A 21,055-nucleotide genomic window follows, 5' to 3' on the forward strand; every position below is an offset into this window, starting at 1 on the left:
CATCCAGTATTTGTCCTTCTGTGTCTGGCCTTCTTCACTTAATATGATGTCTTCTTCGTTCATCCATGTTGTATGTATCAGAACTTCATTCCTTTTTATGGCTGAGTAATATTCCATTATTTGTATATACCACATTTTATTATGCATTCATCAGTTGATGGATACGTGGGTTGCTTCCAACTTTTAGCAAGTGTGAATAATTCTGCTGTTAACCTTGGTGTGCAGATATCAGTTTGAGTCTCTGCTTTCATTTCTTTTGGGTGTATACCTATTAGTGGGATTGCCAAGTTATGTGGTAATTCTGTACTTAACTTTCTGAGGAAATGCCAAGCTGTCTTTCACAGTGGCTGCTCAGTTGACATTCCTGCCAACAATGAATGAGTGTTCGTATTTCTCTGCATCCTCTCCAACACTTGTGGTTTTCCATTTTTTCAATAGCTGCCATTCTAATGGGTGTGAAATGGTATCTTATTGTGGTTTTGGTTTGCATTTCCCTAATGGGAAATGATTTCTGTACTTTTTCATTTTTGAGACTTGTTTTGTGACCTAAGATATCATGTATCCTGAAGAATGATCCATGTGCACTCGAGAAGTATGTATTTTCTGTGTTTGTTGGATGAAGTGTTCTGTGTAAGTCTGTTAGGTCTAGTTGGTTTGGAGTATCATTCAAGTCATGTATTTCCTTATTGCTCTTCTGTCTAGATGTTCTACCCTTATTGAGAGTGGTGTACTACGTTTTCTACTATTAATGTAGAACTATCAGTATCTCCCTTCAAATCTGTCAGTATTTGCTTCATATATGTTGGGGCATTGCTGGCAGATGTGTATATTTTTATAATTGTTACATTTTCTTGTTGAAACAACCCCTTTATCAGTATATAATGACTGTCTTTGTCCCTCATAACTGTTTTTTACTTAAAGTCCCTTGTATCTGAATATAGCTATCCTAGCTCTCTTTCAGTTACTACTTGCATGGTATATTTTTTTCCATCCTTTTACTTTCAAACTATTTGTGTCTTTGAATTTAAAGTGAGTCTCTTGCAGACAGCATAGAGTTGGACATGATTTTTTATCCATTCTGTTAATCTGCACTCTTTGGAGAGTTTAATCTATTTTGCATATAAAGTCACTACTGATAATGCAGGACTTTCTTCTGCCATTTTGAAATTTAGTCTTGTAAATCTTGTACCTTTTTGCCTCTTAATTATTCTCTTAATGCCCACTTTTATATTATTTGTAGTTATCTTTACTAGTGTTCTTTAGTTCTTCATGTTGATTTGATTTTTTTATCTAGTTTTTCATTTCTGCCTGAAATTTAGCCCTACCTTTAGCATTTCTTATAGGGTTGTAGTATCTTGTAGTGACCGTGCTTTTATTTATCCAGGAATGTTTGCTTTCACTTTCATTTTTGAAGGATAGTTATGCAGGATATAGAATTCTTGGTTGACAGTTTTTTTGTTTTTGTTTTTGTTTTTTCTTTCAGCACTTTGAATGTTATCACACTGCCTTCTGGCTTCCATGGTTTCTGATGAGAAATCAACTTTTAATCTTATTGAAGCTCCTTTATGTGTGACAAGTCACTTGTCTCTTGCCATATTCGGGTTTCTCTTTTTGTCTTTTCCTAGTTTATGTGTCTCTGTCGAGTTTATCATACTTGGAGTTTGTTGAGCTGCTTGGATTTGTAGATTCATATATTCCATCAAATTTGGGGCACATTTAGACATTATTTCTTCAAATATTCTTTCTGCTCCCTATCACTCTTTCCTCTCCTTCTGGCGCTCCTAGAATGTTGGTATACTTTTAAGTATTCCACAAGTCTCTTAGTGTCTGTTCATTTGTCTTCATTTTTTTTTTTTTTTTTTTATGCTTCTCAGACTGGAAAATTTCAATGCATTTATCCTCAGGTTTGCTGATACTTTCTTCTGCCCAGCAAAAACAAAACAAAACAAAAACAAAAGAAAACAAAACCTGTTGAGCCCCTCTTGTGAATTTTTCATTTCAGTTATTGTACTTTTCAACTCTAGAATTTCTATTTGGTTCCTTATAATTTCTAACTCTTTATTTACCACCGTTTGGCAAGACACTATTCTAATGGTTTCCTTTAGTTCTTTTTTTTTTTTTTAATGCATTTTATTATGATATATTCACACACCATAGAAACCATCTGAAGTGTATGTTCCGGTTTGCTAATGCTGCCATTATGCAAAACACCAAAATTGGATTGACTTTTATAAAGGGGGTTTATTTGGTTACAAAATTATAGTCCTAAAGCCATAAAAGTATCCAAACAAAGGCATCAACAATAGGCTACCTTCACTGAAGAACACTGATGGCATCCGGAAAACCTCTGTCTGCTGGGAAGGCACAGGTACGTGGCTGACGTCTGCTCCAAGGTTCTAGTTTCAAAATGGCTTTCTCCCAGGACATTCTTCTCTAGGCATTGGGGGGTGTTCTTTTAGTTTCTCCCAGGCAAACTCTGGGCTAGCAAAAGTCTGCTTTCAACGGCCATCTCCAAAATGTCTCTTTAAGCTGCAGCAGTGAGCTCCTTCTGTCTGAGCTCTTATAGGGCTGCAGTAAACTAATCAAGACCCATGATGAATGGGTAGGGCCATACTTCCATGGAAATAATCTAATCAAAGTCATTACCCACAGTTGGGTGGGTCACATCTCCCTGGAAACAGCCTAATCCAAAGATTCCAACCTAATCAACACTAATACCTCCGCCCCCACAAGATTGCATTAAAGAACATGGTATTTGGGGAGATGTAATACATCCAAATCAGCACAGTATACAATTACTTGTTCACGGTATCATCACATATTTGTGCATAGAATCCCATGATCAATTTTAGAACATTTTCATTACTCCAGAAAAGAAATAAAAAGATAAAAGAAAACCCAAATCCTTCCATACCTCTTATCCCCCCATTATTGATCCATGGTATTAGTGTAGTGCATTTGTTACTGTTGATGAGAGAATATTAAAATATTATTGTTAAATATAGTCCATAGTTTGCAATAGGTTTCCATATACACCTATATTAGTAAATCCTTATAATAGTGCCATTACATTTGTTCCAGTTCATGAAATAATTTTTTTTATATTTGTACAGTTAATCATGGATGTTGTCCACCACAAGTTTCACTGTTATACATTCCCATGTTTTAAACTCCAACTTTTCCTTCTTCCTTTAGTTCTGGCCATGGTTTTTTGTTTGTTTTTTTTTTTTTTTTTTTTTTAGCTTTGTAAGGATATTTAAAATAGTTTATATAGTCTTTGTCTAACAAGTCCTATGGCCTTCTTCAGGAATAATTTCTATTAATTTGGGTATTTTCTTCTTATGTATAGACCACACCTTCCTGTTTTTTTTTTTGTTTGTTTGTTTTGTTTTGTTTTTTTTGGTGCTTCATAGTTTTTTGTTACAATCTGAACATTTTGAAAATTATAATGTGGCAACAGTTTTAATCGGATGTTCCCCCTCCCTGGGGTTTGTTGTTGCTGCTTATTGTAGTTGTTTGTTTCTTTAGTGACTATTCGGAACTAATTTTGTAAAGTCTGAATTCTTTGTCATGTTTGGCTACTAAATTCTCTTTGTTCCATTAGCTTTCTGGTCAGATAGTGATTTGGCAGATATTTCCTTAATGCCTAGAACAATAACAAAAATCTCTCAGTCTTTCCAGATGGGCTCCATTTGTGAGTTAGATCAAGCTTTCCACACTCAGCCAGGCAGCTTACAATTCTGGCTGAGTCTTTACTTACTGCTTGTGCAGAGCCTGAAAATCAACCAGAGGCAAGAGCTCAGGGCCTTCTCAGTACTTTCTGAGCATACATCCCTGCCCTGGTCATGCAAGTGGCCTTCTAAATTCTCCGGAATATGTGGGATTTTTTTCAGAACCCTAATTTCCCAAAGTATTTCATTCCCCAGCCTTTCTTCCCAAGTTTCAGTTTGTTATTTGCCCCAACTGTTATCCCTTGCCTCAGGCAGCACTGGCTAATACATTTGCCTTCAAATGTTTTCAACAAATGGTCCCTGGTAGCCACCCCACTCTTGGCAAAGCTCCTAGTTAGGTGAAATAAAGGTATCCCTTTGAGCTGGTCCTTTCTGGAACCACCAGACATATCAAAACAACCAAATTATTTGGGAAAATGATCCATATTGCTCTTGCTGGTACTAGGAGCCTGTACCAGGAATGCAGGCTATTGCCCTCAAGGTTGCAACTGAGCAACTACCATTGGGAGATGGTACCAGGATAAGTTAAAATGCCACAAGGCTCTCTTACCAGGACTCAGCTGTTTGTCTTGATTAAGCGTTCCCTTGATTGATGTAACATTTTTATTGAATTCTAGAGTTTCAAAAAAGTAATTGACAGTTTTTGCCAACTTATTTGTTGCTTTTGTGGAAGGATGGACTTTTGGAATTCCCTACTTGTTTTAGTTTCCTTGGCTGCTCAAGCAAATACCCTGCAATGGGTTTGCTTAAACAGTGGAATTTATTAGCGGTTTTGAGGCTAAGAGAAAGTCCAAGTCAAGATGTCATCAAGGTGAGGCTTTCTTCCTGAGGACTGGCATTGTGGGCTGGCTGGTAGTGATCCTGGGTCCTGAGCCCCTCTGTAAAATGCACATGGTGGCATCTTCTTGTCTCTCTGTTGTCTTCTGCATTCTAATGAATGTCAGCTTCTTGCTTCCTATAGTTTTTTCTCTCTCTGTCTGAATTTCATTCCACTTATAAAGGACTCCTGTAATGGGATTAAAACCCATCCTGATTGAAGTGGGACAAACCTTAACTGAAATATCCTCACAAAAAGTCCTGCTTACAATGGGTTTACAACTACAGGAATGGATTAAGTTTTAGAATACATTTTTCTGGGATATGTACAGCTCCAAACCTCCACATTACTCGACCATTTTTATTGATGTCATTCATATCTTTTAGAATTGTCTATTTCTGTGTTTTGCCCATTTTTATTACTATTTGTTAGGGAAGATTCTAGATAATTTTGATATTTCAGCTCAGTAGAAGAAAGCTGGATAGTTAAAACTAGTCAGAAAGGAGGTCAAAGTTATTGCTATAATGGAGTGTATGACTTAGAAATATTATTTATGCATCCGTCCCTGTTACATATGGGTAATTGAGAATTGACTCATACTTTAATTGGCTGCAGCTTTTCTCATTTCCTTTAATAAGTAACTGAGAATGTAATGAAATGCAGAGTATCTCAAAATCATATCTGGAATAACTTTTGCTTTTGTTCTAAATGTTACCAAATATTATTGAAATAAGAAGGAAAAAAACAACAACAACAACTGTGTCCTGGTATCACGGGAAGATTTGCTGTCCAAGCTTTAGGACAAGACTTTGGGCAGGTCACATTCCTCCTTAAGCCTCATTTTCCTTCATTGTCCCTTCATTGGGGACAGTGCTTGCATTTACAGCTTCTAGGGATGTTATGAGAAGCAAACACTCTTCAGGCTATTATGAGAAACAAATGTGTCAAAGAACAGAATAAACTCAAGAGCATGCATCATAAGGTATATGTTTCTATTGTTAACCAGTCTGTGCTTTTTTCTCCCTTGCTCTCTGGCCCCTGCCCTTCAGGATTTTGGAAGCTGCCCGATGCTCTCATTTGACTGATGCAGGCTTTGCACTTTTAGCTCGGGTAAGGCATACATTTTAAAAAATAAAACCTAACTGTAACTCACCTCCATAATTCAAAGTGACTTGGAGTGGTTTTGGGGTGTACAAAACACTGCCTTCAGAAATAACAGGAGTCAAGTAGAACAGAGCCCTTGGGGTATATTTTGCATTATTTCTAGTTGGCCAGAAAGCTGGGGATTGCCTAGAGAGAGTCCTGCAGAAGGCCCAGGCCTCACTCTCACTTGCTCAGGTGGGACCACCCTGAGATGAGCCTCCTCCCTGGCAAGAGACTCCTTTCCTCATATGGATCCCATCTTGGCCTTCCCTTCACCAGGCTCTGCTCTGCCCTCTGCTCCTTCTTTACAGCATTGCGTTGAAAACGTCATCCACTGTGGAGTCCCCTCTAGGCCTGCTATTGGAACTCCATGTTCTCCTCCAGATGCTGAGATGCTCTTCCTCCCTTCTGAACCCTCTCCCCCATTGTAAAACTGGGCACCTCTGTACTTTCCCATGACTTGGGCCTGGTTTCCTCACTTGTTCTATGGATAAAATAATTTTACAAGTTGCTGTCTGTTAGCCACTAGGAAGGTGTAGCCAACTATCTTTCCAGGTTGAGAGAAGGAAATGCAGCCCAGAGCAGCCTTATTCCTATATGTAATGCAAATGTGATTCAGAGGACACCCGTCTACTTAGAAGTGCTGGTTCACTGGGTCACTTTAGGAATAGGACATCCTCCTTAATGGAAGAAAACAAGAACACTGAGCAGTCCTCAGAGAGACAGAGCAAGCTGCCAAGTTTGCTTTAACCCTGACTTGCATTGGGGGTGGGGGTGGGGGTCTTGTCTTGTGGACTCTTTCAGAATTGCCATGACCTGGAGAAGATGGATCTTGAAGAATGCATCCTGGTGAGTGGGATCCTTCTGACAACCCTGCAGAGCAGCCCCTCAGTCACTGCCCAGATAGCCAGGCACAGTCGGAGACATGGACTGGCTGCTTTCAGACCCTACTTGCCCCAGCATGATGGCAAGGCTTGGGAACCTGTGAGGGTCATGGCAGTGGGATCTGTAAACTTATGACGATTCTCAGTGATCAAACAGAACTGCCATAGAAAAGTTCAGAATAGCACCTATCTTTTACCAAACCTTTAAAAACAATGATGACAAAAAGCTCCTATTATTTTTCACAGAACTTGAGGGAGAAATAATCCAACATGTTCAGTAATGGGATAACTCCATAGAAAGGAGTCCTGGGGGCCCCTCTTTGCCTGCTCCCTCTTTTTCCTCTGTCTCTAGACCCCTTTGGGGCACAGAGGGGAGACCAAACAAGTTTTGCATCTCCAGGAGTGGGCAGATTTGAGGTTGCTGGTGAGATGAGCTCCTGGTGCAAATTTGCCTGAGATGTATCTTTAATTACCTTTTGCAACTTTTGATTCTCACACTCAGGTGTTTGCTCCACCAAAGCCAGGATTAGGTATTAAGTTCTGGTGTAGAAGCCACACTGACATAGCATGTTTCTCTCCAGATTACCGACAGCACGCTTATCCAGCTTTCCATTCACTGTCCTAAACTACAAGCTCTGGTGAGTCTTGAATCTCTTTTTACATTATTCATCTCTTATGGATGAAAGAACTCTCCAACCATAGAAAAAACTTGTTTTGTTTTCCTTTCTGTAAAGGTATTATCATTCTTGGTTTCAAAGATCTGTTAATTGGGCTAACTTGGGAAGCAAAATATCTAAATGTTATCCCTTTCATCTTAGGATGTGAATCTAATATAAAGACCTATGTCCTTACTGTTTCATTCAAGTTCAAGTTTATCAACTGGGTCAGCTAGAATTAGTACACTAAAATGTTCTAATCTAAGACAAAAGGTCTAGTCCATCCTTGTCTTATATTTATATTTCATATCTACTCATAGATACATCTGTAGGGGGAACGGAATTTGAATATATTGAAAGATCCAAAATGAGCCGTAAAGAGAGTCCTTACACTCTTCCCCATGCAGACACACATCTCATGCATAGTTCACATCCAGCTCTTTGCCTGGGAGCTGGAGCAGGAGGAGGAATCCCCACCCATTGAGCAAGCCCACCTATAGAAGTCTGTGTTAGTCCCTGATATATGCATCATCTCCCTTAATCCACCCAATCCAATAATGCCTGTGACACAGGCATCAATATCCTGTTTTATCATTGAAGAAACTGAGCCTCAGAGAGAATAAGGACTTGCCCCAACATGGTTCCTGTAAGGCCGCAGATATCTTGGCCTCCACAGGGTCTCATCTTCACAGTAGATTTTTCTTAAACTAGCTTTCTCCTGTCTTTGAAATTTGCTCTGTTCTCAGAGGCTAGAGTGCTGCAACATCTTTAAAGCTCCATTTGGTCTTGATCTACTCTCCCCACTAGTTTTCCTTACTCTTACATTTCCTCTGGACACTGTTTCCTCAGGCACATGTGTGACTGGCCTTTGGACCACTCTGGGACCTTTCTGAGTGTTTGAGGTCAGATTTCAAAGATGAGTTAGGAACCTCTCTGCATCGAAACTTTCTAAATTGTTTTCCTGTACATATTGTAGATAGTTTTATAGTTCTATTGGGTCTTTACCCCCAAATTGATTTGGATCTGGTTTTATAATTGACAGAACCTGTAACTCAGCTGTGCTTTCTCCTTTTATCTTCTCTAATGCTTTGTGTCCTTATATCTCCTGCCCTTCAGAGATCTGGAGAAATCTGGGAGCCTTGAGCTTTTTGTCCTATTTTATACTTCTTCCTCCCTGATTTCCCAAGGGCTATTTCTGCCCTATCCTGAGATACTCTAGACTTGGACTCCCACTCCTTCATCAGTTTCCATGAGAAATCTTCTCATACCAGGCATGAAGGGGTCTGAGGAAGGGGTACAACAAGACCTTTCACTAGCTCCATAACTCCCACCCTTCTTCCTACTTCCTCAGGTGTGCGGGGTCTGTCCTTGCAACTTGTCAGGGAGTGTCTTCCAAATAAAAAAGCAGTCTTCCCAGTGGGATTCTGGTCACTGAAAATCTCCATCTTATTGTATATTTATACAAGCTACTTCCAAAAAGAAGATTTATTGTAAAAGGTAAGCTAAAGTGAAGTTAGAAATCTCAGATAAGAGCCCCAAATAAAAACTATGAAGAATTATTACCAGAAAAGCAGGTAAACATTGCAGTTGGAATCTAAACTTAACTTTGCTCTGTATAGTAGGTGTACCTCCCTTCTCTGCAGTCCCCATGTGGGGACAGGTGGCCCCAAGGAAACAGCCCAGTCCCCACCCTCGGGAAACTCCTTCTCAAGGCAGGGTCTGACAGTGCTGGCTGTGCCAGAGCTGGCACAGGCGGCTCCATAGCCCTCAGCAGGGGTGCCTCCCCAAGCCTGTGGGAAAGTCCCCAGACTCAGGATTTTGAAATATGGCTCTTATTTTACTGAAGCTCTGAAAGCAGGAAGAAATGAGGGGTATGACCACCTCCATGAAGTCTGGTGACTATCACACCTCAGTTCCTAACCCTTTGGTTTTCCAGATTCCCCTTTATACATGAGCACGGCAAGTACACACACACCGTCCCTTCCAGGAATCACCATGTGATTGATCCTCAAGGCAGGAGGGCTTTGAACACATGCACACAAAAATTCAAAAAGCTATTTGAAAGAGAAAACTGATAACGTTTACTTGAAAAAAGTCAGATATTCATTTGTGAAAAAGGGGAGTCCCAATAGCTAGAAGGAAATACCTGAAACTGTCAAACTACAACCCAGTAGCTTTGATCCTGAAGACGATTGCATAACTATGTAGCTTACATGGGGCACCTGTGTGATTGTTAAACCTTGTGGCGCACACTCCCTTTATCCAATGTACAGGCAGATGAGTAGAAAAATGGGGACAAAGACTAAGTGAAGAATAGAGTGGGATGGAGAGATAGAATGTTTTGGGTGTTCTTTATACTTTTATTTTTATTCTTATTTTTATTTTTTGGAGCGATGAAAATGTTCAAAAATTGATACACAACTATATGATGAGACTGAACAGTTGATTGTACACTGTGGGTGATTGTATGGTATGTGAATATATCACAATAAAACTGAATTTTTTTTAAAAAAAGGGGGAGTCTCAGATTCAGAAGAATAAAGAAGGGTAGGACATGAAATATCTGAAAAGAGTGTTGGTATTTGTTCAAGGACGTTAAGGATGATCATTGTTTTTACGTCTGTTTTTAAATTGTAAGACGTGTTTTTGGCAGGTTCTGTTGATTATGAAAGGGCTGGTTTCCTCTTCAATACCAGAGCCAGTTGTTATTTTTTTTTACTCACTCTATAATGTAACTCAGTGCTAGAGGCTATCTAGGAAAATTTTGGAGTATACTAAAGAATAAGGAATACAACTAAAAAGGAAATATATTTTCTTTATTCTCATGGAGCTTTATTTTTTCTTCCTGATGTATCAGAACACCATGATATTGTGTAGAAAGCCAAGTCCATCAGATGTCAAATCAGTCACTCTCCCATTGTAATGACAAATTTTCCAGTTGGTAGAAAGCCTGCTCTTGGCTACATGAGAAAATCTTGTTATCAAGCCACTTTTCACTGCTATAGAGGAAAAATTAGAATGCAAGACTTGGTAATACTTAGATGAATATTCTCTCCCAAGTTAAAGTGGAAAAATTTAACAATTTTGAAAATAACAGTGTAAAACAGAATGTATGTTGTGTTTCACTTTCATGCCCCACTGTCTGACCAGCGTTCCTGCCTTTTCCAATCACCCCTGTTACCCGACAGCCACAATAATTTAACCTCAATGGGACCATTGGTTGCACCATCTTTTTTGTCATTCATCCATTTGATGTCCCCTTGCCCCTCCCCATTCAGCGTAAATTCTGTAGTAAATTATTAAACCACTCCCTCGACCCTCAACGTTCATCTCCCTCATGTTAACAAAGCTCTTATCCTGGTTAGATCTAACACTCAGCTGCTGAGCCAGTTCTTGGAGCAGCAAGCAAGAATAAGGTAGAGAAAGGCTTGAGGATTTGAGGAAACAGCATGTATTCCTTCTGGGATGGACAAAAGCCATGGCTGGGTTTCAGAGCAAGAAGAGGGAGAGGAAGAGGCTGAATGGGAGGCAGGAACCAGAGCCACCTGGGCACTACTGAGGACAGTAGCCACGCTACTGCACCCAAACAGCAGAGAAAAAATTGTGGGAACAGCCCTTCCCACACCAGCCAAGGCCAAGAGTAGAGGGAGTCTTTAATTCCCACTCAGTGGTAATGAGCTGCCCTTCCTCCACAGTGTCCCTGGAGACCATGTGGGGGAATCTAGACTTTCCAGTCCCACCGAAGGATAACAAGGTGCCTGTCATAACCAGGCATGTCAGCAGATGCCTAGTGGGGTGTCTGAACTCCCATCTCCTCCCAGCAGTAACAGGGAACCCACCCTGACTGCCCTGTCAGCAGAGGCTGACTGGGGAACCTGGACTTCTGCCCATACCTGATAGCAATGAGGCAGCACTCTCCCTTTTCTGACTGGTACAGAATAAAAATGGCCTGCTAAAAGAGAAGATTTAAGTAATGTCTAGAGTCTCATAATATCTGAAATATCCAGGATACAATAAAAAATTATTCATCATACCAAGAACCAGAAAAATCTAAACTTGAATGAGAAAAAACAGTCAACAGACAACACCACGAAAATGGCACAAATTTTAGAACCTGTCTGATAAGGGTTTCAAAGCAACCATCATAAAAATGCTTCAAGAAGCAATTTTGGATTCACTTGAAATGGATGAAAAATTAGAAAGTATTAGCAAAGAAATAGAAGACATAAAGAGGAACTATGCGGAAATTTTAGAATTGAAAAATACAACAACTCAAATAAAAACTCATGGCCTTAAACCAAAATAGAGATGACAAAGAAAAGAAATCAGTGAATTTGAAGATGTAAGAATAGAATTTGCTTAATCTGAATAACAGAGGGAAAATAGACTGGAAAAAAATATGAACAGAGCCTTTGGGACTTGTGGAATTATAGTGAAGTATATAATGTTCATGTCATTGGAGTCCCAGAAAGAGAACAGAAAAGAGTTGAAAAAGTATTCAAAGAAATATTGACTGACAGTTTTCCATTTTGGCAAAAGACATAAATGTACAGAATCAAAAAGCTGATTGAACCCCTAACAGGATAAGCCAAAGAAACTCACACAAGGACATATCATAATCGAACTTATGAAAACTAAAGACAAAAAATTCTTGAAATAACAGGAGAGAAAACGACCTTACCTAGAAGGGGAAAAAAAGAAAAATATAAATTTCTCATCAGAAACCATGGAGGCCAGCAGAACATAGCACATTTTTCAGGTGCCCAAAGAAAAGAATCTCAATGCATCATCCTATATTCAGTGAAAATAGCCTTCTAGAATGAGGAGGAAATCAAGCCATTCTCATATTAAGGGAAACTAACAATTTGTTAGCTGACCTCCCTGAAAGAACAGCTCAAAGAAGTTCTTTAAACAGAAAAGAAACAGTAAAGGAATGGAATCTTGGAATATCAGAGAGGGAAAAAGAACAATGGAAAGAGTGGAAACAAATGTATAAATACAATAGACTTACCTTCTCTTGAGTTTTCTAAATTGTTTGACCATGAAAGCAATGGAATGGAATCTTGGAATATCAGAGAGGGAAAAAGAACAATGGAAAGAGTGGAAACAAATGTATAAATACAATAGACTTACCTTCTCTTGAGTTTTCTAAATTGTTTGACCATGAAAGCAAATATTGTAACATTGTCTGATATGGGTCTCAATGTTAGTAGAGGATATATTTAATACAATTTAAATGGGGAAGGTAAAAGGACTTGGAAATGGTCATTGTATACTGATAAAGGGGCCAATTCAAAAGGAAAATGTAACAATTATAAATATATATGCATCTAACAGCAGAGCCTAAAAATACACAAAGCAAATACAGATTTGAAGGGAGATATTGATAATTCTACATTAATAGTAGGAGACCTTAGTATACCACTCTCAATAATGGATAGACCATCTAGTCAGTAGATTAATAAGGAAGTAGAAGACTTGAATGATACACTAAACCAGTAGACCTAACAGACATAGAGACACTTCACCCAACAATGACAGAATACACATTCTTCTCAAGTGCACATGGATCATTCTCCAGTAAAGACTATATTTGGATTACAAAACAAGTCACAATAAATTAAAAAAAAATTTGAAGTCATACAATGTATATTCTCCTACCACAACAGAATGAAGCTAGAAATCAATAACACAGGGAGACTGGCAACGCAGGATATGACTCCCAGGGATGAATCTGGACCCAGCATCATGGAATTGAGAACGTCGTCTTGACCAAAATGGGGATGCAAAATGAAACAAAATAAAATTTCAGTGGCTGAGAGATTTCAAATGGAGTCGAGAGGTCACTCTGGTGGACATTCTTATGCACTATATAGATAACCCTTTTTAGGTTTTAATGTATTGGAATAGCTAGAAGTAAATACCTGAAACTATCAAACTCCAATCCAGTAGCCTGGACTCTTGAAGATGATTGTATAACAATGTAGCTTACAAGGGGTGACAGTGTGATTGTGAAACCTTTGTGAATTGCACTCCCTTTACCCAGTGTATGGATGAATGAGTAGAAAAATGGGGACAAAAACTAAATAAAAAATAGGGTGGGATTGGGGGGAGGGGTGTTTGGGTGTTCTTTTTTACTTTTATTTTTTGTTCTTATTCTGATTCTTTCTGATGTAAGGAAAATGTTCAGAAATGGATTGAGGTGATGAATGTATAACTATATGATGATACTCTGAACAGTTGATTGTACACCATGGATGACTGTATGGTATGTGAATATATTTCAGTAAAACTGGATTTAATTTTTAAAAAATGAGAGAAATGTAAAATTCACAAATATGTGGAAATCAAACATATTCTTAAACAACCAATGGGTTAAATATGAAATCAGAAGCAAAATTAGGAAATATCTTGAGGCTAATGAAAACGAAAATACAACATACCAAAACTTAGGGGATGCACTGAAGGCAGTGCTAAGAGGAAAGTGTATAGCTCTAAATGCTTACATTAAAAACAGAAGAAAGACTTCAAATCAGAGATCTAACCAAAAACTGGAAGAACTAGAAAAAGAAGCACAAACTAAATCCATAGCAGAAGGAAGGAAATAACAAAGATTAAAGTAGAGAAAAATGAAATAAAAACAACAGCAACAACAACAAAATACAGGAGAAAATCAGCAAAACCAAGAGTTGGTTCTCTGAATAAATCAATAAAATCAACAAACCTTTAGCAGGACTGACAAAAAAAGAGAGAGGGTACAAATAATGAAAATCAGGAATGAAAAGGGGAACATTATTACCAATCAGGTGGAAATAAAAAGGACTAAAAGGGGATACTATGAACAACTGTATGCCAATAAATTAGATAACCTAGATAAAATGGACAAACTCTTAAAAACACACAAATTACCTACATTGACTCAAGAAGAAATAGAATATCTCTCCAAACCAATTACTAGGATAAAGATTGATTCAGTAATCAAAAAACCTCCCAACAAAGAAAAGCCAAGGACCAGCTGGCTTTACAGGGGAATTCTACCAAACATTCCAGGAAGACTTAACTCCAGTTCTGCTCAAACTCTTCCAAAAAATTGAAAAGCAGTGGAAACCCCCTAAATTCATTCAGTGAGGCCAACATCACCATTATACCATAAAGATATGGATAAAGGTACCACAAGAAAAGAAAACTACAGACCAATATCTCTTATGAGTATATATGCAAAATTCCTCAACAAAATCCCAGCAAACTGGATCCAACAGAATATTAAAGGAATTATATACCATGATCAAACAGGATTTATCCCAGACATGCAAGAGTGGTTCAATATAAGAAATTCAACTAATGAAATTCACCACATTAATGGAATGAGGGGGGGTGGGGAATGACATTATATCTCAATTGTTGCAGAAAAGGAATTGGACAAAAGCCAGCATCCTAAAAACACTTACAACACTAAGAATAATAGAGAACTTCTTCAACATGATAAAGGGCATTTATAAAAAACCCACAGCTAACATCCTACTTAATGGGGAAGGACTCAAAGCTTTCCCTTTAAGATCACGAACAAGACAAGGATGTCTGCTGTTACCATTGTTATTCAACACTGAACTGGAAGTTTTTGACAGAGCATTTAGGCAAGAAAAAGAAATAAAGGTTATCCAGGTTGGAAAGGAAGGAGTAAAACTTTCCCTATTTGCAGATAATATGACCCTCTATACAGAAAATCCTGAAAAATCCACAAAACAGCTCCTAAGAGCTAAAATATGAATTCAGCAAAGTGGTGGATACAAGATCAACACCCAAAAATCAGTAGTGTTTCTATACACAAGCAATGAACAATCAGAAGAACAAATCAAGAAAAAGATTCCGTTCACTATAGCAACTAAAAGAATAAAAATCTAGGAATAAATCTAACCAAGGATGTAAAGGACTTGTATGTAGAAAACTACAAAACATTGCTAAAAGAAATCAAAGACCTAAATAAAAGGAAGGACATCCCATGTTCATAGATTGGAAGACTAAATGTCATTAAGATGTCAGTCTTACCCAAAGAAATTTATAGATTTAATGCAATCCTAGTCAAAATTCCAACAACCCTCATTGCAGAAATGGAAAAGCCAATCATCAAATTCATATGGAAGGGCAAGGGGCCCTGAATAGCTAAAGCCATCTTGAAGAAGAGGAATGAAGTTGGAGGACTCACACTTCCTGATCTTATAACTTATTACATGCAAGCTTTAGCCAGATTTGCAAACTACCGTGGTACGCAAAGCCCAACCAATAGTATTCCTGAAAACCCTAGGGAGTGCACTGGACTCTGTCTAAGTCTCAATAAAAGTTTTTCCTTAGTAAGATTATTTTTTTCAGAAACTTAAGGTCGCCAGATTGATCCTAAGTCAGATAAACACTGAAACCTGGAGGTACCAGTCTCTCTAAGAACATCAACCAGTTTCAATGCCTCTACCCCATAAGGTCAACAACCCTCTCCAGCATGAAGTTAAAATTGTCATTGCCAAGATATCCCTGAAGATTGAGAGAAAGATCAAATGAGACGGAGGAGGTGTAACTGAGAAATTTGGATTTAACAAATGACTGCCAATACTGACTCATTATATAGATATTTCTTTTTAGTGTGTAGGCTTTTAGAATAGTCAGGAGGAAATACCTGAAGTTATTGAACTGTAATCCACTAGCCTTGATCTTTGATAATGATTGTACAACTATATAGCAAAAAAACAAAACAAAACAAAAGTCACCCATGTTTGTATGGATCTACTTCTGGATGTTTTGTTCTGTTCCACTGATCTATCGATCCGTATCTGAGAATACAACACTGTCTTAATTAACCTACCTCTATTGGAAGTCTTAAAATTGGGTAGAATGAAATACTGGTGATTAATAAGAGGGAGGGGTAAAGGATATAGGATGTTTGTGATCTTCTTTTTTATTTCTTTTTCTGGAGTAATGGCAAATGTTCTAAAGCTGATCATGGTGATTAATACACAAATATGTGATGATACTGTGAACCATTGATTGTATACTTTGGATGGATTGTATGGTTTGTGAATATATTTCAATAAAATTATGTTAAAAAAATTTTTTTTCCTGATTACAAAGCCACAGCATTGTACTGATACAAGGACAGATTATATACCAGTGGAATAGAACTGAGGGCTCAGAAATCAACCCTCACATTTATAGCCAACTGATTTTTTAAAATTCAATTTTATTGAGATATATTCACATACCATAGTCAGCCCCAGTTTACAATCAGTTGTTCACAGTACCATTAAGTAGTTTGTGTATTCATCGCTACAAACAGTTTTTGAACATTTTCATTGCCACAAACAAAAAAGAATAAGAATAAAAGTTAAAGTAAAAAAGAACACCCAAAACATCCCATATCCCCCATCCCTCCCTATTATTCATTTACTTTTTGTCCTCATTTTTCTATTCATCTGTCCATATACTGGATAAAGGGACTGGGAGCCACAAAGGTTTCACAATCGCACAGTCACACAGTGTAAGTTATATAGTTCTACAGTTGTCTTCGAGAATAAAGGCTACTGGGTTGCAGTTCAACAGTTTCAAGTATTTCCTTCTAGCTATTCCAATACACCAAAAACTAAAAAGGGATGTCTATATAGTATATAAGAATAACCTCCAGAATGACCTCTCCACTATATTTGAGATCTCTCAGCCACTGAAACTTTATTTTGTTTCATTTCTCTTCCCTCTTTTGGTCCAAGAAGACTTTCTCAATCCCACAATGCCAGCCAGGGCCAAGCTCATCCCTGCAAATCATATCCCACGTTGCCAGGGAGACCTACACCTCTGGGAATCATGTCCCACCTAGGAGGGAGGGCAGTGAGATTATATGCTCAGAATTGGCTTAGAGGGAGATGGCCAACTGATTTTTGACAAGGTGGCAAAGAACACTCAATTGGGAAAGAATAGTCTCTTCAACAAATGGTGCTGGGAAAGCTGGATCTCCATTTGTAAGGAAAAAAAAAGGGCCCCCTACCTCATATCATATACAAAAATCAACTCAAAATAGATCAAAGACCTTCATATAAGAGCTATAACTAACAAACTCCTGGAAGAAAATGTGGGGAAGCATCTTCTGGACCTTGTGTTAGGCAAAGGTTTCTTCGACTTTACACCAAAAGCACAAGCAACGAAAGAAAAAATAGATAAATGGGATCTCATCAAAATAAAAAAACTTTTGTGCCTCAAAGGACTTTATCATGAAAGTAAAATGACAGTCTACACAATAGGAAAAAATATTTGGAAACCAGATATCTGAAAAAGGATTACTAACCTGGATATATAAAGAAACCTTTAACTTAACAAAAAGATAAAGAACCCAATTAAAAAATGGGTAAAAGACTTGAACAGACTATCTCTCCAGAGAAGATTTACAATTGGCCAGAAACTGCGTGAAAAGATGCTGACACTCATTAGCCACCAAGGAAATAAATGTTGGAGAGGATGTGGAGAATAGAGAACACTCATTCCATTGCTGTGGCATGTTTAAAATGGTGCAGCAACTCTCGAAGACCAGTCTTGTGGTTCTTCAGAAAGCTAAGTATAGGAACTCAGCTGTGATCTGGAAATCCCATTATTAGGCATACACCTAAAAGAATAGAAAGCAGGGACTTGAACACATACTTGCACACCATTGTTTACAGTTGCCAAAAGGGGAAATGTTGGATTGTATATATGGCAACAGAATAAAAATTTAAAAAACAAAAAAACTATGGAGCTACAGTATGCAGAAAGTGATCCCTAAGTTAAACCGTGGACTTAAAAAAAAAAAAAAATCCAATTAGAAAAGGAGCAAAGGACATGAAGAGACAGTTCACCAAAGAGGATATAAAGATGGCAAATAAGCACATGAAAAGATGTTCAACATTTACCAGCCATTAGAGAAATGTAAATTAAGACCCATGATGAAAGATCATTACATCCTTTTAGAATAGTTTAAAAAAAAAAAAAAGTGACAGTTCCAAATGCAGGTCAGAATACGAAGAAACTGGATTGCTGGGGAAAACATAAAATGGTGCATACCACTTGGAAAAGTCTGGCAGTTTCTTGGAAGACGAACGTACAGTTAGTTACCATATAACCCAGCAACTGTACTTCCAGAGTAATGACATGTCCACACAAAAACCTGTATGTGAATTTTCATAGCAACTATTTTTGGAATAGCCAAAAACTGGAAACAAGCATAATGCCCTTTGGTAGGTGAAGTGTTAAGCTTTTTGTGTGGTACATCCATATTATGGAATACTATTCCACAATAAAAAGAAACTATAGGTACATGCAACACATGGATGGATCTCAAGGACATTATGCTAAGTGAAAAAAGCTGATCACAAGTAGCTACAGACTGCATGACTCCACTTATATAACATGCTCAAAATGACAAAATTATAGAGATGAGAACAGATTAGTTGTTGCCTGGATTAGGAATGTTGGGAGAAGGAGTTTGTGGGTATAACTATAAACAGATAGCAAAACAGAGATCTTTGTGGTGATGGAGTAGTTCTGTCTTAACCGCTGTGGTGGTTACATGAATGTACATCTGATAAAATGCACACACACATTACATCCCTATCAATTTCCTGGATTTTATATTATACTATAAGATGTAACCATTGGGAAAGTGGGTGAAGGGTGCATGGGACCGCTCTGTGAAATCTTTGCAAGTTCTTGTGAACCTATTATCTCAAAATAGAAATCAAAGTTAAAAGATCACAAGCAATAAGAAGATAATATAATAAAAAAGGAAAAAAAAAGATAAAAAGCAAGACATGCAAGTGAAAAATTCTCCTATTTTAAACCAGCAGTCAACCAGTTCCCTCCCCAGGGACCCACAATAGTGGCCAACTTGTGTCCTTATACAGAAATTGTGAGATTGAGAGATGATCTTCTCTCCTCTCTCCCTCAAGCACATGCATGGGAGCAAAAGACATCTGTTGACATTTTAAAAGTTCCACCTCTTGCTCTGTGTTGTGCCTCTAGCCTACCTCTGACTTCTTAGGAATTTGGCGTTTATACCCTACTTCCACATCATCTTCCTCTGATCTATGCATGGGATATACACTTTTTTTCTGGTGACATTTCATTGTAGATCATCAAATTTTATGGATTTACCAACTTTAAAACAGCCTCATACACACTCTATTCGGTAACTATATTAAGTCTTCTGACTTGACCTGTAATTTCTGAAAAGCTGAAAACCATAAACAGCATTACTTGATTACAATAAATACTACTTAGTGTATAATCATGTAGTGATTGGATTTATGGAGAAAAGAAATGTAGCCCATGTGTTAAAATCTAGCTCAAAGAGGAATCTTTCAAGCATCAAGGGCTGATAACTTTTCTTTTTTCTCCTCCTAATTCCTTTATCTCTTGGTTGTATTAGCACAGCCTGTTTCTTGTATCCTCCCTTGGGTTCCTTTTTAATTTTGCAGGAGTACCTCAAACCTATCCATTTACCTGTCTCCTCCAACAGAACCTGTCAAGTCCAAACTATCAGGCAGTTTCTTGCTCCAAAGATTGCAGTGTAGTCTCCCACTTGCTCTCAGTTTCACCCACTTTGTACTCCCAATACATTCAGCAGCCAAGGTGATTTCCTTTTTATAATTTTAAGTTTTTATTGAAGTAAAATATACATAAATGTGTAGATCCTAAGTGTAGAGATCAATGCATTTTCTTAACACTTAGATTAAGTATCAACATTACCAGAACCCCAAAAAGCTCCTTATGGTCCTTTCAATCACTGACTCCAAAGACAATGGCTCCCAGGATCATAGTTTTGCCTGTTTTGTATTTAATATGTATATGTTTGAATGGAATAATATGTTTTTGTCTGTGTGTAGCTGCTTCAGTCAGTATTGCATGTGTGAAATTTAGTTTGTCGTTGTAATTGTTCATTCTCATTGCTGTGTAAGTATTCCATTGGGTGGGTATCCCGTGATTTATTTATCCTTCCCATTACTGAATATTTCAGTAGTTTCCAGTTGGGGACTACTACAGCCAGTATTGGTATGTCTTTTGGTTAATGCATGTATGCGTTTCAGTAAGGACTATCCAAATTCTGCCATGCAACATATAGGAGTTCTGGTTGCTCCACACCTTATCAACATTATTTTCCACCTTTTCATTTAGCCATCTGATGATGTGAGTAGTAAATGATGATCCTTTGAAAAACAAACTTAACATCATCTTCTCCTTAAAACTCTCTCCAGTGACCTTAGAATCAAGGTGAAATTCCTTTATAAGGCTTATACAACTCTGATTTCGCCCCTACCATCCTGAACTCAATCTGCATCTGATGCCTCCCCTCAAGTCCCACCCATTAGGCTGGCCTTCTTCCCACACTTGGTTACTTGCCTTTCTCCTGCCACAGGGTCTTGCACAGAACACACTCTTAGCTCTTCCTAGTAGCTCCCAATCCTTCAGTTATCAATTCAGTGGTCACTTCCTCAAGGTCAAATCCCACTATTAGATGCTCTCGTAGCTTCAGTTGTTTAGTTTGATTAATGCTATTTTGTTTCTGGGCCTTCAGCTCCCAGTTCAGAAAATGTTTTTATTCACCATTATGCACGCAGGGCTTGGCAGAGTTGGAACTCATATATTGAAGGAACAAATACATAATTGAAACATAAACTATTGAGACTTTTGATGCAGTACCTTTTTGCCTTTGAAGATCTTTGATTGTGGGGTAAATTTATTATATTTTATATGCACTTAGGGAAACTGTCAGCCTGAAACTATTTATTGATATGGAGAACTTAGAGAATTACAGAAATA

The 21,055-nt window shown here is 37.9% G+C and overlaps 1 protein-coding gene across 1 annotated transcript in view; it reads left to right on the forward strand.

Annotated features, from left to right (window-relative positions):
* Positions 1-21,055, forward strand: part of FBXL2 (F-box and leucine rich repeat protein 2) — a 192,487-nt gene that overhangs the window by 170,457 nt on the left and 975 nt on the right. Inside the window, exons 11-13 of the mRNA XM_037846740.1 lie at positions 5,598-5,658; positions 6,496-6,540; positions 7,157-7,213. Of these exons, the coding sequence (XP_037702668.1) occupies positions 5,598-5,658; positions 6,496-6,540; positions 7,157-7,213 (163 nt within the window). The remainder of the gene's footprint in view (positions 1-5,597; positions 5,659-6,495; positions 6,541-7,156; positions 7,214-21,055) is intronic.

This window comes from Choloepus didactylus, chromosome 1, assembly GCF_015220235.1.
Source record: "Choloepus didactylus isolate mChoDid1 chromosome 1, mChoDid1.pri, whole genome shotgun sequence".
NCBI lineage: Eukaryota > Metazoa > Chordata > Mammalia > Pilosa > Megalonychidae > Choloepus > Choloepus didactylus.